This window comes from Lonchura striata, chromosome 7 (genome assembly GCF_046129695.1).
Source record: "Lonchura striata isolate bLonStr1 chromosome 7, bLonStr1.mat, whole genome shotgun sequence".
Taxonomy (NCBI): domain Eukaryota; kingdom Metazoa; phylum Chordata; class Aves; order Passeriformes; family Estrildidae; genus Lonchura; species Lonchura striata.
The window spans coordinates 13121409-13149282 of NC_134609.1; the positions used below are offsets into that span (position 1 = coordinate 13121409).

Sequence of the window (27874 nt, forward strand, 5' to 3'; positions counted from 1 at the left end):
AAGGTAGTTCAAACCCCTCCAGTCATCTCGGCTTATCAGCCACAGGAGATACATTCCTCTGGGCTGCTCCCTTTATAAGTCACTGCTGGCCGGGCGCCCGCGCGGCGCTCGCAGCCTGCGCGCCGGCGGCGCTGCGCTCCGCGCTGCCCCCGCCGTGCCCTAGCCCGGGCCCGCTCCCCGCCCGCCGCGGGACGCGCAGCAGCTCGGGCGGGTCGGCAGCGATGGCACCCCCGCCCCCGCGCCCCGCCCGCCCCTGAGGGCGGCTGCTGCCGCCGGGATGTTCAGCTGGCACCGGAGCTTCACCCTGGGAGCGCCCTGGAGGAGAGGTGAGTCGGCCGCTCCCCCAGGGCCAGCCGGCGGCTACCAACACCTCCCCAGACCCGCACCCCCGCCACCCCCTTCCTTCCCCTCGGTGGCCGCGCGGACGATACTCGGGACAAGCCCATCCCGGCCCGCCCCGCTCCCGGGCCCCGCCGGACGGGCACGGCGCCGCTGCCGGCCCGGCCCCATGCTGCGCTCGCTGCTCTCCGGCTGCCTCTGTCCCCTCGCAGGTAAGGCTGCGCTCTGCCCCCTCCCGCTTCAGCCTCCGGCCCCTCAGCCCCTGCCCCGGGGCCGGCGGGGACAAAGATCGCGCTTAAGGAACCGGCTTCATTTCCTCTTAAAATGGGCTTATTTCGCCTTGGTAAGCAAAGCTGGGGGCAAAGCTGTGCGGAGAGGAGCAGGGAGGCGGGAGCGCTGTGGCTCCGAGCGGTGCGCGCTGCCGAGGCACCGGCACCCAGCGGAGCGGCTGCTGCCGCACCGCGCGGCTCCGGCACGCCGCGAGGCGGGTCGGGGCTGCCCTCCGCCCGTCACGGGCGGGCCACGGACTCGCTTTCTAGGCTAGTGTATTCCCACCCGACAGGGATTGTCGCGCGTTCGAAGTGTTCTACTTGCTTCCTCCTGTGCAGGTGAGGTGACCCCTGGCAGGAAAGGCAGCTATAGTCCTGCAGTTGATCACCTATAACTTTTTAAGCCTAATGTGCAAACAAATTATGTGGTCTCAATATGCCTTTTCCAGGCATAGTGGGGCCACTATGTTTTATACCTTAGCCAGAGTTGCAGGTGTTGAGATTACGAGCCCCATTCTCGGAATTCTCTTAGCATCCCTGTTTACACCTCATCTTGGTTTGGGGCAGCTGTAAACGAGATCGGCAAGTTCAGTCTCATTGGCATGGCTGCACTGGGCTGGTTTGCTTGGCATGGAGGTGGCTACAGAGAGTTTGTCAGAGCGTAAATGTAGTGTGCAGTGCAACAGCAGGACGGCAAAAATTTTGCAAACCCATGTGTTGGGGGTGGTGATACCTCCTGGGGTCCTGACTTTCCATCCTTATGCCAAACTCCTGCTTCCTTGGAGTGCTGCAGCGATTGTTCCCATGGAGTCATCAGAGCTGACACATTCTTGGGCATCCACTCAGGTACTCTCCGCTTGGATTGTGCTTTTCAGCTGCCCTGGTCTGGGGCAGCTACTTAGAGCTCCGAGTGAGCTGGAGCCTCTGTGAGGTGCCCCAGCAGGTAACTGTTAAGTGCTGCTGCCAGCAAGGCTGCTGAAGCATGTTGCTCTGCCTGGGTTCAGTCTGGGAACTGCTACCCCATGACACAAAGGGCTTTAGAGCAATGCTGCTGTGCGAGCATGCCAGCATCCCCTCAAGATGTGGAGGGTGTTTGAGGAGTGTTTTATAGTATGGTGGAAACTGCTCCTTTTTGCCCTGGATGTAATTTGACCATGAAGTTGTTTCCTCCAAGATACACAGTGCAAACGTGATGGCAGGGTTAGGAGGTGAAAGGGAACTTGCTTTTCTACATGGAAGTGTCCCTCACCACCCAGACACAGCAGTATTGTTAACGGGGCAGGTGAAAGCTTTGGTGGGAGAACATAGTTATCCTACAGAGCACTGAGGGATCAAAAAGAGGTTCAGCTAGAATTTATCCAAATAAGAAACAGCAACATCACTCTAATCACTTCATCTAGGAAAAAGACACCAAATATTATGTGTGTCCTGATTTGGATGCCATCTCTATTCAGAAATAGCATTCTGGGTTCTTTCTCTCACTGCAACTATAAAATATTGCAGACATGCCAGAGTATGGTTACACCTGTCCAGTGCTACCTTGTTTGAGCAAAAGCAGCTCTCTGGGGTTTCACCAAGGGACAGCAATGACTGCTCATGAAGAATGGGTAAACAGCCTTTATTAGACCTTTCTAATACCATTCTCGAGTTCCTTTGGCTTCAGTTGAAGCACTGGTGTCTAAATGGCCTTGGTCTTTGGGGCTATTGAACAGTTGTTTATCCAAGCTTATTATAGGCAATAAAACCTGAATTACTACATACCTGTCATCCCTGGGGGGCACGTTCCATCCTTGCAAAGGGCCTCCTGGCTCCTAGTTAATTTCTGGCTGAATAATCCTCTGTGATATAAGGCAGCCTGCAGATCAGATGTACAAGGAAAAGATCTAAATTAGACAGTTTTTGCCAACGTGTGATATATTTGTTTCTATTGTTTTAATTTTCTGCTCAGATATATCACTGAGTTGTGTGCTAAATAATCTTTTGCTGTTATAGAGGGCTGCTCATGAAAACACTGTTTTCTTTATTTAAGGTTTTGAACCTTTCTCTTCGAGGAACACATGGGAATTTCCAAGGAGAAGGATTTGCAGGTCTTTAGTGGCAGCTGACATCTCCCTGACAAAAATTTCACGAAGAAGCCCCATAGGTGATTGTAAGGGCTGAACCTCTTCCCTCCCCCAGCCTTCAGGACTGGTTACTTTGCAGAGTAGGGAGGACTTGGGCTCTAATCCTTGTGCACCAAAATTATCCCTGGCCAGGTTTTCCCACCGGGTCATAGATACAAAGAAATAAGTTGCAGCGTGAATGCAGAAACGAGTGGGAACAGCGCTTTAGCTGGTGCAATGCACAGTCAGGTGTTGGTCTAAAAACTGGTGACTGCCAGCCTGCACAAGTAACTGATAAACCAGGTGGTCTGAGGGGACCTGCTGTGCCCCGGGACTTTCTGCCAGAGGTCACTAATCTATCAGTGTTGTCGCTTGGTTTCAAAAACTTCACAGGTCACTTGGAATGAATAAGAGTAAGCTGTAAAAGTGTCAAGTGGCCTCTCTACTTGGAAATCCATTTCCTCTTTAGTTCACCCAACTATATCAATCAGTAAACAATTAATCAATCTCCCTCTCATTCCTCAGTCAAATGCTTGAAAAGACCTATAACTAGCTCATCTTTTTTAAAACATAGATACTGAAGCAATGAACGTCTCCTCAAAGAGTTTCAGTCACAGTCCTTGAACCCTGTTATCTTTCTCTCGGTATCTACTTTATATGGATTTATCTTTACCAGCTGCAGCTGTGGGTACCTATAACATTTCTGGTCACATTGTATTACCAAACTATGATCCTAAGGAATTTCACACACTTAACTAACATTGAGATTAGACACCACCTTGGAGACAAAGGATCTAAGTACTTTGTGCTTTTTGTTCAAGGACTATCTGAAATCTCAGCTTTGTCATAACTATTCTTTTACATTCAACATTTTGAGCAAATCAAATCGCATATGGTCATGAAATCCACATGCATTTCACTGCTCCAGCTGGATAAATCGAAGTTTAGAGAATCGGATCTATTGTGCAAATACTGCTACAATATGGCAGCATAATCCCCTGCAAATGTGAATTTTTCAGTCACAATCCCAGTAAAAAAACCCAACACAACAAGCAAATCAAACAAAATAAAACAATAAACCTGACCTTTCTTCTGACAGTGATTTTCAAGCCTTCATAAGCTTCTGCTGTTGTAGATAGAAGGCAACAGACCCTGCAATAAGCTTTCTGTATAAATTTTTAAGCTCGTGATTATCCTAATTATTTAGGAGAAGCCTTGCAGAGGCTCCTTATGCAGGATAAGCCTTGGGCAGCCTAGGATAAGTCAGCACACTCAGCACATTGCTTGAAAAGCACTGGGGAAGGCAGATAGTTTGCAGACTTGTGACAGGTAGCACCTCTGCCATTGCCAGGATTGGGATCAACAGTCCAGTAAAGCACCAGGTAGTCGGGAGATCCCCACCCCGTGGAAATCCATGGCAAAGCTGTGTGGAGATAGACTTTTCTCACAGAGGGTAGTGGTAATGTTTAGTAATTTTTTGAGGTGTGGGCTTTGTTTGTTGGGTTGGTTTGGGGTTTATTGGAAGCGTAAGAGAAATTCAATTCTTGTGAGCAGTGAGGTCCTGTCTGTACAGCGCCTGCCTGAGCCCACAGGGCTGTGCTAGGGACAGCCCTGGGGACAGCTCTTTCCCAGCCCTGGGGACAGCTCTTTCCCAGCCCTGGGGACAGCTCTTTCCCAGCCGGGGAGGTGACACGGCTCCCGCAGTCCCTGCGTGGGGGCTGCTGGGGAGGTGCCAGCGCGGCTCCAGTGCCCGACCCCACCCTTCGGCACACATGGGGTAAAAGTCATCAGCAAAAAATGCCTATTGTTTCAGAAAGGAAGTGACCCCTTCTCTCTTAAATGCTGGGAAATTGAGACCTCATCATTAGTGAGAAAAAAACCCACCTCTTCGAAATGAAAGGGAAATAGCACCTGAGCCGTCCTGCCAGCAGTGCTAGAGAATGTGGCACAGTGACAAAACATAGGGAGTCTTCTTGTACGGGAAGGAAGGAAAATGAGGGAATGCAAGGACTGAATGGGAGAGGCAATCTTTCATTTCTAGGTCATGAGTCTGACTCCAGTGCACTAGTCACTGCTATCTAATGATTCTTCAAAAGGCGACAGTCATCTCTTAGCCTGTTACTTGGAGGCCACAGCCCCATTACAGAACCAGTCCGGCATGGCAGGGTTTCATCCTTGGCGAACTGGAGCCAGAGAGGAGCCACAAGCAGGTTGTGTTCTCTATAGGATGCTGAAAAGCCTTTTCTGGCACTTTGCACATGCCCTTTACTCCTGTACTCAGTGCTAAGCAGAATGGTAGGAGTGCTGTGGTTTGGCTTCGGTCTTCCTTTGCAGGGCAGCTGTGCAAAGTCCCTGTTACTCCAACAACCCAAGTCATTGGTGATACCGTTTATTTTTGGCGGCACAGTAAAACTGGAAAGTACTGGCCTCATGAACTGCAGTGTGCAGGATGTTGTGTATCTTGTGGCATGTGTGGCACACAGGAGCAGGGAGAGGAATACGAGTATCTCTGGGCTATTCATCCTGTACAAGCCTCCCAGCAATAGCCACTGTGGATGGGTTCGCTGTGCACATGGACCTTGCAGCAGTTCCAGAGACAAGCAGAAGGCTGCCATGGCTCTACCTTTTCTATCCCTTCGTAAGACAGTGGTGGATACAAGCAAAGCTTTGGCTCCAGCTGTGCCACTTTTAACAGAGATTCTCCCCATGCCAAGTAGCCTAAAAACCAGGATTAACATTTTGAGACAAAAGGGCAGAGACTGGAAAGGAAGAGAGCAGCAAAGGGCAGTGCTGGTATGGTATGGCTCTCTACTGCCAGTAGCAGCACTCATTCCACTGCCAGCCTGGCCTCTTCCTGTCCACCACTGCTTCCATTAGAAGCATACATCAGAAAACCATGTGCTATGATACTTAAATCAGTGCATCAGAGGCCATGGACTCTCTCAGAGATGTAGCAGAGCTTAACAGGTCTTGCACTGAAGGAATTGCTAGTGAAACACAACAGAATCACAGGCGTAGATGCAAAAAAAAAAAATCAGACATGGATTTCAGTACTTTGGAGCACAGAGATTTGGATATAGACTTTTAGCTTGGTTTACTAGAAAGGTGGGAACTTTTGCAAGAATTGGGCTTAAGCAGGATTGGAAATGCAAAAGAGTTTTTCCTGGGAAGTTGTTTGAGTTCATCTCATGCATCCAACTTACTTGGGATAAAGAAATTTCTTGAAAGTAATTTTATGTTTAGGTATCTGCCCTCCTTCTCCTGGTAAGTGTTCTCTGTACTAATAGACCAGGCTGAGTCCTGGCAGCTGCTAGTTATTGTGCAACTGGAAAAATAACTTGGACTTAAAAGTCCCAAGAAAGTGAAGCCTTGAGACAGGAGCTGATAGAGAAGGTATTTATCCTTGAAAGATTTAAGTTTCTCTATTAGGCTTTGCTAACTGCAACATAGACATATCCTAGGAAGCAATTCAAACATGATGCAGAGCAAAGTTCTAGAGGCTTAGGTGGGACACATCTGCTCCTTGCACTCCCTAACAGTTACCCTCAGGTATCAGCTAGTTCACTGTCACCACCTCCTTGTGCATTGGGAAGCAGTCTGATTCTCCAGCTTTACCAGCACAGGAAACCCAGCTTCCCAAGGCTACACATGATCACTTACCACCAGTTACAGGCATATATTTCAATCCAGGGAACCCTGTATACCTCTAGGGTGATTACAGAGCCATATAACTCTTTGAAGGGGCTACTAGGCAAGTAGCACAAGCTACCCTGAGACAATGTTTGGTCTGGGCACACACGTTGAATATGCTTCAGGAACCTGTACTGATTCTGAAGCATGTACACAAAACTCCACTCCTCTGGTTGCCACACCAGCATACCAGCAAGCTTCCTAAAAACTACAGCATTTGCTATCTCACCCCACCCCAGAGGGGTGTGGAAAACCGGTCCAGGGGAAAAGAAACTAACAACAAAAATCTTGGCTGAATTCCCAGGAACAGCAGTGTCAAACCTGGCTGGCCTCCAGCACAAGTAAATATATCTTACCATTGTTAATGCCACCGTTCAGCTCTCTGAAGTTCTTCACACCTCCTTTCAGAAGCCCCTGTGCAGGATTGTTTGCAGCCGTACCCCTGCAGCACACTCCCTCCAGTGCCAGGCAGGAGTTATCTCCCTTCCTTGCTTTGCTCAGGGCCCCTGGTATTGCTGAACAAAGCACTTACGGACCAAACCCTCAGCCAAAATTAGCTGACACAGATCTGTTAAGGGCCCTGGAAATGAGTTAATTTATAGCAGCTGAGGGTCTGGGTTGCCTTTTTTTTTTTTCTTTTCCCCTCAGTTGCACCATTCCGGTGTTGTTAGCAATATGCTTGAAAGAGCTGAACGTTTTTGTATGTCTCTTTCAAGATCTGTAGCAGGAACAATCTGCTTCTTGGAAGCCCCACAGTTTAGATTCTATAGTACAGTTAACAGAGAGGAAGGAGACTGTTCTGTCAGTGAGGTGCAGCAGGAGTAACTTGAGTTTCAAGTCACTGCCTTAATCATTGGAGATCTTTCTGCTGTAGCACAGATGACCTCACTGACCACAGGAAAGTATTATTAAATGAATGAGTACGAGGTGCCTAAGTGTGTTGCAAAATCCTGTTGTCCTTTGCCAGTATTCTGGTCTTGTGGTACAGGGATGATCACATTTTGCCTCATCACGGGGCATTGGAAGTATAAATCAGAAATGCTCAAACACTGTGGTTTGCAGGACCTGATGGTGCTGAGAGCAATGGTTTGCAGCCTAGAACAGATAAACAATTTTTGTAAAACATGTTGCTAGTAAACACAGTAAGGAGAGAGCAAAAAACTGTTGTTGGCATTAAGGTGGCCATCCCACAGAGGGTCAAATCAAAGATTTCATCTTAATTCTATTCTTTCTACTCCAGCCAAACCTTGTTCACATTGCAGCTTTTGTAGTCCTAAAAGATATGCAGTAAAAGCATCTGACATCTCCTTCTGTAAGTAGCAAGACCTCATTTTAATATGCTGCTTCCTGATTTTAGACAAAGCAATATTTGTGTAGGCCAGGGTAAAACCAGTTAAGCAAGAAAAAACAGAGGCAGATTGAAAGAAGTGAGAGAATCTCCAGTTCAAGGAAAGCATAGCATGATTAATAAGTGAGAACAATCAGTCTGTGGGAAAGAACTACCATTGCATATAGTAATTCCTGGTAAGAGTGACAGACAGCTGTATGGTTTGTTCTTAAAAGTAATTGCAGGAATGCAGCTGCTCTCCTCCTGACTCTCAGTGGTTTTGTTGGGCAGCTGGGATAGCAATGCCATCAGAAGAGCCTGTAAGCTTTGTATTTTTCATGCAGATAAAATGTTTTGTCTCTGGCTGCCAAGAGGTGTTTGCAGCTGAGCAGGTAGATCCTCTTGACTCCAAAGTGACTCACTTCTACCTTCTCCTTCCAAGACCTGGCACCCAGCTCCTTCTTAGAGCTGATGTTTTGCTGTATATGAAGCTGTAAACCAGTTACCCTATTCCTTGTCCTCAGGTCAGGGTCCCTCATACATATCCCAAAAGTGGAAGGGTAACAACAGAGCCTAGCACAGGCAGCTCCTGATGAGTTTTCCTAGGTAATGTCTTTTTCTTGTCCCCCATCACAGCAACATCCTGGTATTGTATTGCTGAGCTCTGGCACTGACTGTCTCAAACATGGCTCTTTGCACTGGGAAGATGCCTGTGAATCCTGCTAAGGGAGGCAGTGCAATTCTGTATGTGATAAACAAATCTTATATGAAGGGTATTAGCACTACGTACCACAAGAAGCCCATCAGATTATTTTTCACTGACAGCCCTTTATAAAAATCCAGTGTAAGATATTAAATTAGTGGGTGTCTGTGAACAGCAAAGGGCATGTTTCAGTGGTAGGCCAGGAAATTCTCAAGATCAAATGAAGGGAATTCAAATAAAGTACAAAATGATCCATGTAAGAGTTAGCTTGCCCTTAATGAGTAAAAGTCTCCCATATCCAAGTACATTGCAGAAAGCAAGCTGGAGGAGGTAAAGCTGGGAGATGGGTTATTGCTGAAACAGGGAGCTTTCTGGGTTACTGAAAAGAACTGCACACCAGAGCTCTCCCTGATCCACTGATTTGGTGGGGTGGATCCCAGGCCTTCCTGCCCACCTAAGGACATTTACATTACTTGGGTTGAGTTTGTGAAGATGCTGCTGGTCTGATTCAGGCAAAAAGACAGAGGAGAGGGGAACGAAGTAGAAAGTAAGACATCCAGAAACATGTATGTGTTGTTGCCTGCTGAGACACTGTGTGTTGGGCACTAAGGGAAAAGGTACCAGGGAAACTGAAGTTTTGTTCTGTATCAATTCTTGGTTCCAAAACCACAAACATACATATTTGGAGCTGAGATTTGCAGTTTGCTTAAAGGTAGGTACAGAACTTTTACGCTGGCTCTCATGCCATTGTGATCCAAATGCTACAAAACATTATATTCAGAAATACAGTATGAAAAACCTGGGAGCAGATCTTTGACCCCTGAAAATCAGCCTTTCATCCAGAGACTGTTCTATCACATTACTATGTTAAATAATTGTGACTTGAAAACAAGTCTTCTTTGTCTGTGTGCAAAAGCTCTTGAACAAGGCTGCCCTCATCTCTTTTGTCTTTACAAATAAGGTAGTAGTTAGCTTAAAGAGATTACTTCATAGCTAAAACCATACAGCGAGTGAAAAAGATCTACAGTGCTTTTTACATTTGCTTTTCTTATCACAACTTGATTTTTGTCACGTGTATGTGAGCAGAGAATACTGCAGAGAATACCAAAGAGTTTTCAAATTGCTTGTTGCAACCCAAAATTCACTTAAGCCTGTGGGAAGAGTGATTTCATTTTACTCTTTTTTTCTGCTGGCTCAGAATACATTTAATTGGAAAAAATCTTTGAGCCTTAGATTAATGTCTATCAGGCTGAAAGAACAGGTACATCTCTCCATCTATATGCAGATAATTACTAAAAAGTTACCTGCCTACATATGTTGTTTTCTACCTATCTATCAAATCAGAATTGTGCTTTTATGAGCGCCCCTGAAGAACTCTGAGGCTATGAAACACAAGGCTTTTGTTGCAGCAAAGCCCACAAGAAAGCTTCACATAGCTCAAGAAAAACAAATTAGGGATGTCCCCCTCTACCACCTTGGTATAGGCAGTTTTACATTCCACATCCCTCAGGGGATGCATTAGACACTGAGTTTTGTAGCCTCCTGTGACCTTCTACTTGTTTTCTTTTCAGCAGGTAAGAAGAGCCCACCTGCTGAGGACAAAGTCGTGTTAACACACATGAAGATACTGAGCAATGAAGGAATTCAAAACCCAGGGTTAATCCCAGAGGCTCCAGCTGACACAGCCTGCACAGAGGAGTCCCAGCTTCCCGGTGCCAGTGTCCCACCAGACTGCCAGTGTCCAGATGCAGCAGCCACACCAGCAGATCCAGACTGCGTGGATGGCCTGGCAAGCACTGACTATGTAGCCACCCTGCCTGACCTCAGTGCCTTTGAGTCCAAGTGCCGGCTTCACAGATTCTCCAAATTTGAATCTGAGGACTCAGGGGTTGAGTTGCCAAGCGGTGCTAATTCTCCATCAACGCCAACAGGCTCAGAGAAGAGCTTTGTGCTACACAGCAGAGACTCATTTTGTGACTCGGGTGTGCTTAGCACCACTTCTTCTCCAGAAATTGACCATCAGTTAATGAGAACATGTAATGAACATGCCAGAAAAGTTAGCATCCAAGATCCAGAGACCCAAAAGCAAGCTGATTACTATGGTCAGGACGTAGATGCTGTGCAGGATCCTACAGCTTCCCTTGAAGACTTCAGTGGCCCTCAGGAAGGAAGTCCTGATGAACATTTTCACCAGGATGACAAACAGTCTCCAGAAAAGGAATATACTGCAGAGATGGATCTTTCCAGGGAAAGCACTATTTCCACCCCAGGTCCCATAGAAGAGCCAAAGACAATTGCTGACAATTTTCCTGAGAATTTTGGCAGCATGCAAGACCTTCAGATCCATGAACATCAGCTGAAGAAGTACCCCACAAGTGACAGCCTGGATGAGTACATGGATGAATGCTGTAGGCTGAGTGAGGTGAGAAACACCTGAACTGAATCTTAAATCTGTGCCTGTCCAAACACCCCAGTCAGTGTTCAAGTCCTGTTTCTCACAATTTTGACACATCTGAGTGAGTTTAGAATATCTCTCCTGAAACCTGTAAGCAGTAAAAAAATGGTAGTTGATTTTTAAGATTTCTTTTCATACTAGTAAAATTCTGAATTAATTTGTAAATATCAGGTCGTAAATACAGGGTAAGGATGAAAAATGACTCATTGAGATCTGGTGTTTCTAAAAGCTCTAGATGAGAGAATGGACTTGATTCTGGTCTCAAAATTAAGATTATGAAGTTAAGTCATCCTCTGATACATGGGGTGGGGGTCAGAACATGGATTTATTTTCAAGACCAGGTTATTCCTGTCTCTGGGAGTAGCTGGTTTGCTTTTGGGGCACTGAAATTTGTAAAGAACTTATCTAAGGGTTAATTAATTTCTGTCCAGGCCTGATGTGCCCTGTTGAGTCAACTGTCTCAAATAATGCACGAGCAGGGAGGTAATTCACAGATTCAGATTTTTGTCAGGCTGGAGTTGGAGATGCCATTTTAACTTGCCAGCATAGCTGTGATGGACCAAACTGCGAAGACTTAATTTCAGCAGGTTGTTCCACTCGTTACTCCCTCTCTTTCCCCTTGCTGGTACCCTGTGCTACTAACAAGAGAATAAAAAGACCTCTGTGCACCTTCGCCCATAGCAGGTGCTGGTAAGCGCTCCCCCCAGTTCCTTGCCTGAAGCCTCGTGCTGCTGAAATGAGGACAGATGAGGACAGATGCCTTGCCTGCATGCTGCAGTGGGTTCCAGGAACCAGCAAAGATCTCAGTGGGGAGCAGATTCTTGTCAGAGAGACAGACCAAAGAGCCCCATGAGCAAAAGGAAGAAAAAAAGGAGAAAGGCGGACTAGGTGGAGAGGGTCACAAACACACAAAAGCATCAAATGGTGCTTAGCAGGGATTTTTTGGGGGGCGTTGTGGTAATAGTCATGAATTGGAATTGGAGATGGGTGGGAGGAAGTCAAGTAACAAGTGATGTGTGCTGTGCAAATAATTTAACCATGACCTCGCTGCCCTGAACAATCAGGCACTGGACTTCCTCTCCAGCATGCCAAAACCTCCTGAGCAGTGAGGAAGGTCAGAGATGTCTCATCTCTGTTAACATTGTATATCAAGGCAGTACAAGCAACACAACCCATCTGAGCAGTGTTTTCCTCCCCAGAGCTATCTCACACATGGCAGAAGACAGATGTCTATTTTGCACAGATCCCAAACAGATCTGGCCATTTGACAGAGAGTTCAAGAAAGGATGAGAGCAGCAGAATCTGACCATAAGGAGACTTCATAAAAAGTTATCTAAATTCTCTGTTTCACTCTGGAGAGTTTGCACCCAGATTTGGTCTTGTCTGACAGCTCTGTATGCCTGTGAAATTCCTTTAAATCCATAGTGAAATGGAGCCTCAGTTTACCAAAGCAAAGCATTTAAATAAACGAGAATAAATTAGAAAGAAGCTGAAGAGGAAATTAAGCTTTTGGTGGCTTATCTCCCCTCCTTTTTAATATCCTCACTGAGTGCTAAAGCCCTGTGCCCTAGAGCACTTTTCTTTGTTTTTTGAGCTGTGTAAATACAGCTGTGACCTAGATGCTGAGGAAGTTTGCCCCTCTTCACAGCATACCCCCAGGCTGCTGTATCTCAAGAGCAGTGCTCCTCAAACTGCTGGGATGCCAGGTAGCACCGAAGTTGACTGGCACAAGAAATGCCCAGCTGCAACAGCTGCTGCTCTGTGTGCCTCAGCGCACCAGGACAGCCTCTGGCAGGTGCAGTCTTTTGCCCTCACCAAGCTTACACCAGGCTGACCTGTCCTCACTATCATACCACAGAGACCTGTTCAAGAGTGAGGTCCAGATGATCATCTGACCATACAGCTGACAGATGCATCTTGATTCATCCCATCTGAGGCTCTGCTCCAGGCTTTCTCTGTGGTTTTCACACTTGCCTGTAACCTACACAAGACACAAAATGGTACTTAGAAACCAATCTCTGCTACAGCCTATTGTCTTCTGAGGGACTAAGATATGCCTGGGAAAGAATCACTGTTGCCTGAAAGAAAGCAGCCTGGCACTGCATATTCCCACCCTGCTTGGCAAGAACATGGCAAACCAAATTGCTCCATCATATCAATTCCTGCTGCATTAATTAATGTTGATAGAAATGCAAAAGTGCTTACACTGGCTTATAATTAATGCTCAGTGAGAGCATTATTTAGTTATAGGTGACACGATCTTCCTCAGTTCTATTGATGGTTTTGGGAACTTTCAAGTAACAGAAGAGCAGTTGAATTTCCCCAGCCCAGCTGGCTGTGGCAGTGCCAACTGTGCTTATTAGCTCACCACAGGCAAATGAGGATTCAGTCTCTAGGTGAAGTTGTCCCTTGATGTCCTCCTCACCATCCCTCACTGCTGAGGCCACTTCCAAGAGAACAGGAAGGAAAATGCTGAAAAAGAGAGACTGGAAATGACCAAATGTTTTGACCACTTGGATTCAGTTGGTGAATGGCTTTGGCTGAAAGTATACATCAAATAATTTCAGTGCAGCATTTTTAGACAAAGCTTTCTGATCTTTTGTTTTGAACTGACGTTATTTTGAAATTTGCCTACATTTTGAAAGATGAAAGAAAATGGAAGCTGTCAAACAAGAGAAAGAACTTTGAAGCCTAAATAAAAGCATTTCCTTTTAAGCTTGAAGTTTGGAGATACATAGCTTTTGATGCTTTTGCTTTACAAACACTTCCTCATGCTCCATAAAGTTTACATTTAAAGTCAGCCCAGCCCATACTCCTAGAAGGAAAAGGATGGGAGCACTGTCATCACTAGGAGAAAAAAAAAAATCATTATTCATGCAGTGCTATTTATCCTGGGCCAAAGCAATCAAAATGTTTCTCTACAAAGTGGTAGAGTTCAGGGGAAGGATAGGGCTACCTGTGATGGGCAGCCCCCTAGCCTGTGCGTGCTGCTCAGGGGAAACCAGAAGCTATCAGCAAGCACAGCCCCTCCTGGACAGCAGGGTGGAGCCGTCAGAAATACACAGCACGATCCCTCTCTTTCCTGTTATTCACAAGCCTTTTGGTGCTGTCAGCTACCAGTGACAAATGCTTCCCACTCAGCCTGTGGCGTCACTAACTGGTTGATCTGAGCCCGGGATGGGAGGGTTGGAATTACCTTGTTCCCTGTCGGTGACACAGTGACCATGCTGCCTGTACCAGCCGTGCTCACTTGGCCAGAGCACCCAGTGAGGGATGTATGGCAGGATGCAGCATAGTATTACCCAAAACTATCCACAAGAAAAGTGAAGAGCATTGTGTGAATCACAGATACCTAAGGCAATGCAAGGTACATCAGTGAACATTTATCTGAACAAAGAAAAGCTTCCCCTGCAAACTGCCCATCATCTTCAACTCCTGCTGCCAGGTTCAGCCCAGGACAGTTCACCATTGAGCCCAATTGTAGAAAAGCACATCACATGCATGCAAGTAACAGATAATGGCTGAAATGAGGCTGGGCAAAGTGCTGACCAGATGATCAGACATGTAGATTTTGATTATACATCAGTTGGACTAGAGACTTGAAAGCAACTCTCATTCTTGCAGCTCCCACTGAACCTCAGATCTTTGTAGTGATCAGATGCTCCAGTATATACTCAGTTTTATGGCTGAGTAACTTTTGTCTTGCCACCATTTCTTGCAGGCTCTGCCTGAGAGGAAAATAAAAGTCATGAAATGAATGACTGCTTGACTTGGAGTCAACAACCTCTGACCCAACTTCAGATACAAAAGCATCTGGATTTAATAATACCTGTTTATAAATAACGTTGTATCATCATTTGTTTAAAAAGAAGTAAATCCTAATGTTGATTATTTTTGAACACACCATGAGCTTTCTGACATAATGAAAAGACAGGAAGAGTCCCAGGGCTGGCATTTCCCCAAAAATGTAGATTGTTGTGGGAAAGGAGACAGAGTAAGCTTCCTGCTTTTGTAGAGGGAACTTATTTTTTGAAGTAAGATAAACTTAGAGCACTGCTTTTGTAAAGATCGAGGCTTGTTTTACTCCCTGATATCACACGCACATCAGCAGGCAGCGCCAAGGTGGAAGTGAGTCCCTGCATGTGTTTGTTAAGAGCACGTTCAACACAGTCACGGCACAGGGGAGGACACTCACTGTGCATAGGGAGGTCTTGGCACCAGAAACGGTGAGGTGCAGAGCAGGAGGCTGGCAAGCATTGTAGCTTTTCTTCTGCCATAGGGTTACTTTCTGTCTCCAAACCTGCCCTTGGCTGAGCAGCAGTGAGACTCTGGCAGGTCCTGGGTGAAGAGAAATTGGTGGTAGATACCATCCACAGCCAGACAGCAAAGTTGATCCTGCAAACTTTCTTCAGGCATCTCTTCAACACTGAAAAAGTAGCAGCAGGGATGTAAGCTGGGATCTACTAAAGACTGGTGGAAAGATGTTCCTTCACTTTGTCAGCTTGATTCAAGTACATTTCTCTCATAGACACACCAGTGACGAGGGCCAGAGTACAGCAAAGTGTACCCCAAGTTGGTCACAACTCAGCAAATCAATGCAACCTTTGGGTAGGAACCATGCCCAGCTTCAGGACACATAACTGTGACTTGCACTGAGGATTGTGGGCTAAGTGAGCCATACTAGCCCCAGCCGTCCATTGCATGCAGTTGAACCATATTTGTTTGTAAGGCTTCTGTTGCCAGGAAAAGACAAAAGTTAGCCTGGGAGGTGGAACTAGAAACAGGCTGAGGTTTTCCTCTGCATCAGCCTGTCATCAGTCAGAAGAGTCCCTCTGACAGTGGAAATTGCTGAGTAATCCAGAAAAAAACTTCAGCAAATGATGCTGTAGCTCAAATCTGTGGTAAGACCAAAGTCCCTTGCAAGAGGAAGCCTGAATTTATCACAGGACATGACTGTAAGGAGTGTGCAGAGCTCTCAGCTCCTAGTAGGAATTTCTCTGTTGTTACTCCATGGTCCAAGATGCATTGTCATTGCAGGTGAACCAAAGTAACAGCAAAGCCCTGGGATCTGGTCTGGGATACCTAGAACACATCTGCCAGCTGATTGAGAAGATTGGGCAGCTTCAGGAGCACAACCTGCGTCTCCAAAAACAAGTGTGCAGCTTGCAGAAAGAGCAGAAGATGAGTCAGATAAAAGAGGTAAGCAGACACCATGGTATCTTCCATTGAGTAATACATCTTAAATAATAAACTCAAGGCCCAAACAGAAAGTTCTGTTTGGCATCTGTGCGGGAAGATGCCAATTTACCACATCCAACACCCACCTGGGCTGAGTACACTGCTCTTCAAGGAGGCCTCACACACCACAGTGGGTTTAGTTTCCTGAGGCTGGGCTTGAGTTTCTGTTCTTATTCAATTTTGTTTCCCAAATGTGCTTGTTTCTTTTGAGTTAAAAAGCACACTTCTCACCTCATGCAATGGCCTGCTCTGAGTCAGTAACTTTTTCTTCTCTACAGCTGTAAACTTCCCAAGAACACATCTCCTCTCCTCAATGTTATCAAAACAAAATCCACAGAGCTCCTTAGCAATTGTGTTTTGATTTATAAGATCTTACATTTCCTTCTGGTTTCAAACTGTCAAAATCCCAGAATTTTTCACAAAACAGACACAAGGGGAAAAAGAACCATGACCCAGCTTCATGCTTTTTTCACTTCCTGTGAAAAGAAAGATATTCTTCCTGAGCTGCCAGATGAAGAATCTCTGACATGAAACCATTTCAGTGTTCCCATTTGTCATTTTTATCAGCCAGAGCTAGCTGGAAAATCTGACTGAAATTTGCAAATAATTTCAGGGTCTTCCTAGCATTTCCACCAGCATTTTTTAGCCCCTGCATATTTCATTAAGCTCTATCCCACCTCTTCTTCAGTCATCACACCAGATTTCCATCTTTTTTCCTCCCCTGCCTTTTTGTTTATTTTAACACTCCCCAAAGGAACAGGAAGGGTTTATCACACTCAACTATTTCTTCCCAGCTGTGCTGTGGTGAGTCTTTTATTCTCCTGATAGCATCATTGTTCCCCTGGTGCTGCTCTCCCACCTGCTGGGACTGGATCTGCAGTAGGTGACTGACTCCTCCTCAGAGCCAAAGCCAAGTTCTGAGTCAGGTTGCAGAGCAGAGTATCTTGTCATTTCCATGTACCCATCTCTCCCACTCAGAGGAATGCAGCCTCCTACACAGAGCCTGGGAATTGTTAACACATTTCCTGAAGCTTTACAACTGTGAGTCATTGCTCAAAGTAACTCTTCCAAGCTGCAAAATCATCTGGTGTATGTACCCCCTCCCCAGCTCTCACTGAAATGAAAGGCATTGTGCTTTCATTTAAATATTTGAAACTTTGATCTTTTTGGTACTTATGAAGGTCTCTCAGCAGTGTCTCCTCAGATGCATTTGTCTCATACTGTTCAGTGGGGAACTGGATCCTTAGATGTAACATTCAGTGCTTGCAGTGTGGTCTACAAAACTGGACACTCTCAGGTATCCTGTGGTGCCTGGATCTCTTATATTTGAGCAGCTCTCCATCATTTTTGTTCTTCAGTCATAGCCCCTCTGAATAGAAGAGGAACACTGCTACCCCCATTTGCCATGAAATATGAAGATTGCCATCCACAGATTGGAGGGTGTCCAAAGACTCCTTTGGATGAACCACCTTCACTCTCCATGTAGACTATGAGCATGGAAAGGTTTACATGTCCCTGACATGACTAGGGAAGACACAACCCCCAAAACATGGGGCTAGCATGGTATTAAGAGCTGGTCACAAGGACTGTAGATAACCAATGCTCACAGTGCTGTTCTTGAGAGGTGCACAGACATCACTACTGAAATTATGGCTTTAATCCTGGGATACAGAGGCAACACTGTTGCTCCACATCCTTTGCTTTATAGGGAAATCTATAATACCATAGGCCAAAACCAGCATCTTTCATCAGATTTACTAAGCATCTCCCAAAGGTATAGGTAATGCAAAGTGCCACACTGCTGTGACAACATATCCAGATGAGAAGTGACATTGAAACTGTCAGTTGCTTGGGGATCTCCAGAGTTGCTAAACTGGTGTTGGCCTGTCCTGGTTCCAACACTAGTAAACAGTTTGGTTCCCTTTCGGCTTCAGCTGGATAAAGCTCTCCTTACTTCCTACCCTACTAAACTCTTGTACAACATGGTTGTACAAGGTAGAAAATCTCCCCTTCCTCACCCCACCAGCAACAGCAGAAGTACACTGACTGAAGTAACCTGTACCATCAATCTGACTGGTAACACACAAGAAAACTGGCATCCCATCAATAAAAATACAAGATATTGTTGTCTGTGCATGCTCCAAAACAAATAACATTTTAAAATATGATTCATTGTTATAACTGATCTGTTTGTTTACACTAATGCCTTAGCTGAGCAGCTCTCTGTTTAGAAACACATATTCAATTCCTTCTGGGAAACAAACTGAAAAGATGCTGAATATCAAGCAATTTAAGTTAAATGCTAATGAAACCATGTAAACTCTGAATTACTAACTACAGGCTATTCAGCATTTTAGAGAATTAAATAATTTGTCTGGATTCTGGTGGGTCCTAGGACAAGGATGGACATCCTTGGGCTGGAATGTTTACAATTTCTCTGTAGTGTGGCACCACCCATTACCTTGCAGCCTGAGAGCCTGTATACTTTCTTTTTGTCTGGTGCAGGAATACATTCTGCAGCATTGCTCCTGTGGAGCTGCCAGTATCTTCCTTAATTCATATCAAGACATGAAAACAAATTTTACTGGGAGGAGCAGACCTCACAGCCTCTTGGTTCAGACTGGAAACCCTTCTGATCTTTCCATCATCCCAGAAATAGGAGCGAACACCGAGAAGCTGAGCAGCTGCCATGGTGAGTTCAAGTACCTCTAACATGCCCTCCCGTTTGCCGCCACTAGGTCAAACAAGTTGGCCAACCACTTTCTTTTCCCTAGGAAAGACAGTTGGGAACAGAGCAAGGTTTTAGTAGAACTAAACCCTAGCTGAAATCCAAGAGAAGCAATTTAAAATCCTCTGTCTATACCTAGGATTTTAACACTGACTGCTTCATGTGTGTGAGTCAGGGGTTTTTGCTTTGCAGCTGTGGCTGTAAAGATTAGGACAAATTAATTATAAAATAGGTCTTTTGGAAAATTAGCATGCCTGAATGGGACCGTTTGTGGAGCCCCCCTCCACCCAGGCAAGGTAGGATTTGATCTAAGATGGAAAACCTTATGTCTGTTGTTAGTGTTCTACCTTCTCAAGTAGGCACGGAACACGTTCCTGGAGGGTAACTTATTCTACAGACCAAGTGGAAATAAGCACCAGCTGCAAAGCTTGGATCTAGAGACCAACCTTTCCAGAAGACTGAGAAAAACTGGGCTCAGCTGACTGATGACAAAACCAGATGAAAAGTGTTAAATGTGAACCAGCTCACTAAATGAGCCTGATCAATTTCAAACCTTGGATTTCAGCTTGTTTCTAATACCTGGTGAGACATAGTTGCAGGATTGAGTCAGAGCCTTTGGGATCACACGGGGTCTTATCCTGTCTTTAAGTCCTTAGGGTTCTCATCCCATCTGAAGTGTAACTTGCTGCCAGCACTGCGCAGAGGCCATCCTAGCAGGGCACTGCTAAGAAATAAGTCCTTGCATTTCATTGCAGGAAGTGAGAGATACCTGCAATCAGGAAAGAGCCAGCCAATGATGGGGCTCAGGATGTCATCAAACAATAGGAACAACAAGGAGAATGAGTTCAGAGAAGTTGGGAGTATGGCTGAGGGACAGACTTTTCTCTCAAAGGATCCTGCAGTAAGAAAGGTGAGTGATAAGCCTGGAACCTGACTCTGAGTGGGGCCCATGGGAGAAGCAGAGAGAAATTATGCTCAGGAAGATCAGAGTGAGGTGCCAGGAAAGCAAGCCAGCCTTGTCTGCTGCTGAGTGGTATTGGGCCAGCGAGGGTCAGGGAAGGTCTGTGTCTCTCTGCTCCCAACCTTAAATGAAGAAGGACTTTGTCTTTATGCCAAGAAAGGCACACATGGATCACTGGTGCTGAGGAGTGGAGCATAGCAGACAGTAGCATGGGTTTAGTCCTCACCAACTCCAAATAACTTACTGTGTGGACTCAGTCGTAAGTATCTCCACTACCGATGCTAGTGAGATTAAACCAAGTATTCATTACCACTAATAAAGATTTTAGTGGATCAATCCTGGCCACACTTATTACCAGACTGGCAGCATATCAATGTAATGAGCTCCAGTTCTCAAAGCATTTTCCAGAGAATGTGTTTCAGCAAATCTGTGTCACTGAAGTCCAAGGGAGCAAGGGTGAATGCTTTCCTCTCCCTTTCTTTCCCATTGTTTGTATCTGCCTCAGCACTTTTGTGTTCCGGTGGGGTTCAGAAGTGCTGAAATGCCAGAGCAGAGACTCTAATCAGAGTATTCCCAGCCCTTCAAACAGGAAAGAGGAAGGAGAAAGTCTCTCACGGGAAAGACCTCATGAAATTTCCACCCTTAAGTTGCAAATAGGTCATAAACACTTTGATGAACTTCAGAACCAAATTAAGGCTGAGGCCTGAAAGGTGCTCCATGCTCTGCCTCGTGTCCAGCCAGCTTCCGGAATATTTTAAGCATGTGGGAAGCTCTGATGACTTCACAGGACTGCACAACCAAGATCCATACTCTTTAAACTGAATCCTCATCCTCTCTTGTTACATCACACCTTAGTATTGTCACTTAGTATTGGATTTTGTACCCTGAAGATGAAAGGCCCCATTTATTCCTGCAGTGCAGGTACTGTATGGGAATTCTGTACTGTATGGGAATTCTGTCTGTTACACTCTTCCCCAGGCTACTAGATACTATACACATGAACTGACAGTTTAAATACAAAAGAGAGGTGAGAGGTGGAAGGAAAAAGAAGGGATTATCACATGTGAGGGACTGAGTCTAAAAAGAAATAAAGGACTCGACCAAGGCTATGAGTACATTCCAGGGCAGAGCTGAGAACAGAGCCTCATCTGTTGAAAACACTGGGAGATGGTCTCGCTGTCTTCTTATTTATCAGTGTATTTCCCTTTTGTTTTTAGGCTCTGGACATCAGCAAGAACATCTCGGTATGTACTGCCTTTGCAGCATATATTTAACTTGTGTCTACGTTATCAGTGAGTAAGCCCATGTAGTGCACAGCATTATATGAACAAAAGAGGTTTACTCACCCCCCGAAGTGAAGTTTACTCTCATGGACGACAGGAGCATCAGCTGCTCAGGCTTTCTGCAGTATCAGCAGTGCTTGCTTGTCCTAGACATCACCAGCACAACTAGGGACTAACTACTGAGGCCTCAAAACCCTTCCACAGCACACTCTAATCCTAGCAGTAAACACAGAGGTTTGCTATTTCCTTGAGTAAACAGTCTTGCTTACAGGCAAATAACTCTATAGCACTGAATGAAGTGTTGCAGTTCTCAGATGAGCCATGACCTCATCTGAAGTTTTGAACTGAACACTTTACAGATTCCCAAGAAGAACTATTGCAATAGGCTTTGCTGGGGCTGGTAAGTATGGCTGGGCAGCTGCCAGATTGTGCTGTCAAGGTGGCCACAACTCCTATAGTAATGGCTCTGCTGGTGACACAGCAGAACCAACATATAGTGAGGAGGAACCTCAGGACAGGGCAGAACAATGTCAGGTTTGAGAAATTCACTGAAACGAAATCTCTCTGTTATGCTAGTTCTGGGACATGATAATTTTCTTCTATTCCCCAGGTTTTTCAGTCATCACTTTATTGTTTAAAATCAATATTGGGAAAAAAAATGTTTTTTTATTCATAGCTCTGTTTAGTTCACCGGTCCAGATAAGCCCGGCCTGGAGAGAACAAAGATTAGAGATGGCCTCCTGAGATTCCCTGACCTCTTGATAATCTCTATTAGCATTTCAAATGTAAGGGACCAAAAGCTGTGGCTTGCCGAGTGACAGGGAAACAAAGGCTTGATCTCTTCTAATTCATGTTCCACAAAAGCTACCACCTTAAGAAAGGCTGATACCAATGCACCTGGCCTAATAGAAAGGATAAGAGAGTCAAACTGCTTCTTTGAGTTTTGTTGTAAAGGCCCCCTGCATGCATGTGAGTAGGTAGGAAATCAAACCAATCTTCTCCTTTAGCATAGCATAACAATAGGGTACAACGTGCCCTTAGGCAGCTACTCAGCATTCACCGGTGAGATGCTCTCAGTCTCTGAAATCCTAATTCAGAAAGAACAGCAGAGTCCTAAGCAGAGAAACGTTATCAAACAAAATACAGAAAGAGATGGTATTACTCAGAGTTCATCAATCCTGTCTCCTTGTCCTATACAAGTACAGGCTGGCCACTGGGCATCATTGCAGTGTTAAAAATTTTTTTGTGGGCCGTGACCCCTATCTGTTTGAAATAAAGAAGAAACTTCCCTCTTTCCACCACCCTGGAATACCCCAAAGTATCATATGTTGACCAGATGAAGTCTGCTAGCAACTTGCCTCTGGTCTTTTAAGTTGTGGTTTCTTTTTGCTCCCTAGGGTGAGAGCCATGCTTGGAGGAGAATGAGAGATCTTATGAGGAAGTCACGGTTGACAAACCAGAACAAGCTGGGGCTGTCCTCTGCTGCTCTGAAGAGGTCCTGCCCACAGTTGTATAGGTGAGAGAATGCAGTGGGGGATTTTCACTTAGTGTTGTGAGGAGGTGGTAGAAGCTTTACCTCTGGTTGTTGCTGCCTGAATAAGACCACTCCTTACCTTATTTCCATTGCATATGCTGGTTCTGGTTAGCAGCATTTGCTTCCTTAGTGCCCAGATCCCCCAGGATCCCAACTGGATGCTGCCCGTGTAAGAATCATGGAAACATCAGGGTCCCTAAAATAAGGTGCTTCTCCCCAGTAGGTTACAGGGATGATGACAACTAGCCAGAGCCATTCAATAGCCTAGTTATTTGTCTTTCTGCTCCCTCCTAAGTGTTGCAGTCAGAATTGATGTTCTCTTTTTTTCCACTTTCCCACCTTTCATCCAGTGGGACAGATCATATTGTGCCTGATGTGTGTTGGGATGGGACAGTCAGGATCAGCTGGATGGTTCTTGTCAGAGGAAGAGATGAAGTTTGCTGAATGTGTGCTTATGGGTGGGACCTGTTTGTTGCTGTAGATGAATATTTAGGTCAAGTATGAGGTCTTAATTCCATTAAGTGATCCATGCTGCTCCCTTGGGCAAGTTTGTCTACCAGGCTTGTAGCCTGGCCTCTGAACTAAACTGTGTTATGCGTGTCCATCTGACAGTTCTGCCAGCTATCCCTTGCACAGATATTCCCTGTGCACTTGCCAAGTCCTCCCAGCTAGTCTGGTGTATTTGGAGTGTTTGTGTATGTAATCAGGTAACAGGAAGAGCCTGGGTATCTTAGTCACCAAAGCAGGAGCATTACATGGAGCTGTGCACCTCCCTGTATGTTTTTTCAGCTGAGGTCTCAGTAACCTTCAGCGGAAGAGCTCAAATGTGCTTAAGCCCTCCTCCAGTTTTAGAGGGGGTGATGGTGGGGAAATAGCAGTTGTTTAAGCACTCAGGAATGTCCTATTGTTCCCCTAAAGACAGCCTGTACCTACCTTACAAAATGCATAAGGCAACTGGGAATCTTATAATTACAGCTGGAAAAAAAACCCCTCTGCAATACATGGAGTGATTTTTCCAGCTGGGAAAAGGTTGGTTGGGGCCCAAATACACGTAACAGGAAAGCTTCCTCCTATTGTTTGGGAAACTGAAAGAAACACAAAGCAGAGAGAGATCAAACAGTTCCATGTAAAATAGATGGTGAACAAGCTGGTGAAAAAAATACAAACTCCTGTGAACCTTCCTTCTAAACCTGAATAGAACCAACACTTTTATTTGTGTTCAGAAAAGTTCTGTCTCTGTAACTTTCTCCTTGCCCCATCTCCACAACACAGAGGACAGCGCCAGCAGTCCCTGCATAAGAATGGAAGTCTAGGTTCTCCACTGCCTAAATTAAGATATTTCCAATGAAGGGTGAGCCCAATAGCTCCCTAGAAATTAGTCTCCTAGAATGGACAACTACTGCTATCGTGGAAATATTGTACAATGAGATGCCAAATGGACAGGTTTTTTGCCTGACTGTATCCAGGCCTCTTCAGAGCTCTTGTACACTGATTTTTGGAGGCTGTTTTCAGTAGCTGATGAATATCCTTTTCTTCTACTTTCTTCTATTGTATATCTATATGAAACTCTTGCCTCTATTCATGCCCCTTGCCTCCCTCCATTTCCTTTCCTCCTTCATTTTAGCCCTTATTCCCCAACCCTATCTGTATTTGGTCTTGCTCTTTTTACCCTAAACCCAGCAATAGCAGTGTACAGACCCTGTCCTTTTCACTAATGTGTGGAAAAGCTGGGCAACTTGTTCACATGGCAGTTTGGATATACAGCTGCCCTCAGGCTCCTATGAAGTAAAAAGTTATGCCTAGTGGATCAATGACAGACCAGCAAATGCTGCTGGACTGTAAAAGGGACCCTTCCTGTGGCAGTACCAGAATAGTAAAGCAATAACAACTCACTCATCTGCAAATCTTGGCAAAGCAAACCTTAAAGCCCTGCTACTCTCAGCATTTAAAGCCACTGTTTTTGTTATAATTTATGAAACATGTTTGTCCTGGCTCCTGGTCCTGCTTGTACGTGCAGACATAGGGAGTTGGCTGTCTTTTGCTTACCTGGGCTTTTTTGGGCTCCAGGTCTTGCACTGGAACAGGCTAGAGCCTGGTGCCCTGTATTAACATACAGTTCTGAAGGAGTCAGAGATTTGTTGCCTTTGACACCCAGTCCCACTTAAGTCATTTGGGCAATTAGAGAAAGTCTCTTTGTTTTTGTTTTGGTAACTAGGTCAAAACAAATCCCCTTTCATGCTCCTACTCTGTGTATGATGAATGAACTGCTGTAGGGTTGTTTTGTTTTTCTTTTCTGTCTCTCTTTTTTTTTTTTTTTTTTTTTTTTTTTTTTTTTTTAAACATCCACAATAGAATTCTCATAGCAGAGAGAACTGGGTTCTTTTAGCAGGAGAAAGGGGAGGCCTGCCAAGGTAAACATACTGGCACAAGACTCAGTGGTTTGTCATATATTGTTCTAAACAGGCTCAGGTTTTCATTTAATTTTCTTTTTCTTGCTAATACATTTGCTCCTGCAAAGCAACATCTATTCTGTGCAAAGGACCAGAACAGACTGATGACTGACTTCATTATGGTGTTGTGAACTTAAGCAGCACATGGTCCTCCACCTTCCAGGGCAGGATCTAATGTAGGCAATCCCCTCCTGACATTCCAGTGCAGATATACCCACCTGGGTATCTGTGAGAGCTGTAGCTTTAATGCAGATGCATGGGAATGAGCTAACCTCAAATACAGTGTTTTTCATGGTAAAGATGATCGTTTCCGTTTGAAGCCACCAAAAGCTTGCTGCTGCATGATGCCTGTTTTTTGGTTAGTGTGAAGTAAGCTAGCAAGGATAGTGCAGTTCTAAGATTACAAAACCCCATCTTCAATATTGTGTAGTAAAGGTTGAAAAGGACACAAGAACTGCAGACTCAGATCTGAATGATGCTCTTCACATGGAAGATTAATACTAAGGTGTTCTCAGCTCTGCTTGGTGTTTCTTAGGGTTGAGAAACCACCAAAGAATTAAAGAACATCAAAACAGAAGATTGGTCCATTGTAAAAGAGCTAAGAGCAGAACAAAACAAAAATTTACAACATTTAGAAAAAAACCCAATATAGTAGTTCACAAAATAGGGTCTGCACCATGTTAGTCAGGACTTTGAGATGAAAATTTTTCAAATTGAACATTTGAAGTAAATATCTATTAGCTATTTATTTTCTGTAAATAACTTTCAAATATTGCTTTAAAAAACCAAAAAACAAATGACAGCTTCTTTTTCTTAAACAGAACCTATTTTACAGATGCATCTAGAAAGTGTTTCAAAAGGTTTGTCTGTCATAAGTCCTGGAGGCCTGAGCTAACTAAGTAATTTCAACCAAACAGGACGTATTACACTTGTTTCAATCATACGTAATAAATAACATACAAAAAAATAAGCTGGAGACAGTCCACAGGAGCTAGTTTAGTGTTGCTCTTCAAAACACTTAATTTCCTACTTACTATTTTAGGCCAGAAATTTTAACTTCTGTGTGATGTTCAGCCACAAGTCTATCCCCCATCTTCCAGCTAGGCAGAAAATACTGGTTGCTCTGAATAAAATGATGTTTGTGTCCATCCATTACAATGTGGCTCAATGCCAAGTGCTGCATCTTATGGCTCTTTTTTTAGATGCTGCCACAACTATTTGGACAGCATCTGTTACAGAATTTCAGACTGGAGAGGGGGAAGCTGCTTTTGGGTATAGCTTAGATACATATGCACAGCATATTAATGTTAAGAACACAGCCATGCATTCTGGCCACTGTCAGCTTCAGTTGTATTTTTCCATTTGTTAAGGCCAGATATTATGTCTTCAGAGCTGAGAAAAACTGAGAGGAACTCCATGATTGTTCTGGGACAAAATACAAAGAACGAAAACTTATGGCCTTTCTGACAACCTGAGTCAAATGGAACAAGGTAAGGTAAGTAAAGCAACATGCATTTCTTCGTGGATTGGGGATTTTCAACTCTTCTCAGCACAAAAATGAGGCCATCCTGTGTTCCTTTTTCCAGACACACTCCAGCTTGCAAAGACAGAAACAAGTCAAATTTTTGAAGTTCAAATGATGTGGATTGATGTCTACTGAGGACTACCCATATATCTTCATTTTAGTAGTCCCCCAGCTTTTGGCTTGTATTTTTTTTAACTCACAAATTAAAGGCAACTGTAGTCATACAGGCTACAGTATACAGCCTTTTTACAAAACATAAAAGGCACTCAATTCATTTATCTGCAGTCAGTCAAAAGACATCAAAATAATAAGTCAATGACATGTCTTGGGAAAGAGACAATATGTTCCTACCTAATAAAGACTAAAAGAAAACCAGCTTCAGCTTCATCTGCCACCTTCCCAACTCAGCCCACAGGCTAAACACAGAGAAACTCTCTCTAATCTGACATTCACTGCATGTTTCTGTTTCAGAAAGTCAAGACAAGAACGCCAAAGGACACAATCAAGAATCCTGGGGTTACTCTGTGCCATCTACATCCTACAGTTGTCAACAGAGCAACTCTGAATTGAGTGTTGGAAGGGAAAGAGGGAAGGGGGATGTTGAGAAGGGTCTGTGGGCAGATACATGCTCAACTATGTATGGCTTTGCTCCTGAATATGAAGTGTACTTTTCAAAAGTCAAGCCACAGATGAAAATTGCTGTTAGCATCTTGGCAACACAACCAAGAGGGACCTTTAAGATTTGGAAATTCTTCTTCTTCTCTGAGTTGGGAACAGAATTGCCCGCAACATTGAAGCTTTTAAACTATCATTACTTTCTGGGGACATCTTCAGCTGAAATAAACATTAGCTCTATCTAGAGGAGTGCCAGAGACTCATTGCCCAGGGCAGAAGTGGCTGTTGAAAGGACAGCCTCCTCCCTCTGGGGAGCCCGAGTTGCAGTCTCTGTCCCTAGCACAGTTCCTCCCTTCAGAGCTGCCTATAGCCAGCTGTGCCATTTCACTGGAATCCAACAGGAAAACAAACTGTGTAAAGCTAAGGTCATTCCTGAATCCACTACTGGCTTCCCATCCTGTGGGCCTTTTCCTTCCGCAGAGGTCCCTGAACTCTGGTGCTACCCTGCACAGAAGTTGGCATTGTACACACTCATTGTAAAGACCAGAGTAAGCAGCACTGCAGGAATCAGCCTTCCAAGAGACTGGAGGGGCATCCAGGGCAGCCTCTGCCCCACGCCCAGCCATTGTGTAATTAATCTTTTTCTCGTTGTTTT

General features: G+C 44.9%; 1 protein-coding gene across 1 annotated transcript; it reads left to right on the forward strand.

Moving 5' to 3' along the window:
* The first annotated feature begins 185 nt into the window (after positions 1–185).
* On the forward strand, positions 186–27874 carry LOC110480314 (uncharacterized). The gene is made up of 9 exons (XM_021548165.2): positions 186–326; positions 10005–10852; positions 15923–16084; positions 18629–18815; positions 19607–19761; positions 21030–21056; positions 22493–22611; positions 26450–26574; positions 27076–27874. The coding sequence occupies exons 1-8, from the start codon at positions 278–280 to the stop codon at positions 26544–26546; spliced, it is 1644 nt and encodes a 547-aa protein (XP_021403840.2). The 5' UTR covers positions 186–277; the 3' UTR covers positions 26547–26574; positions 27076–27874.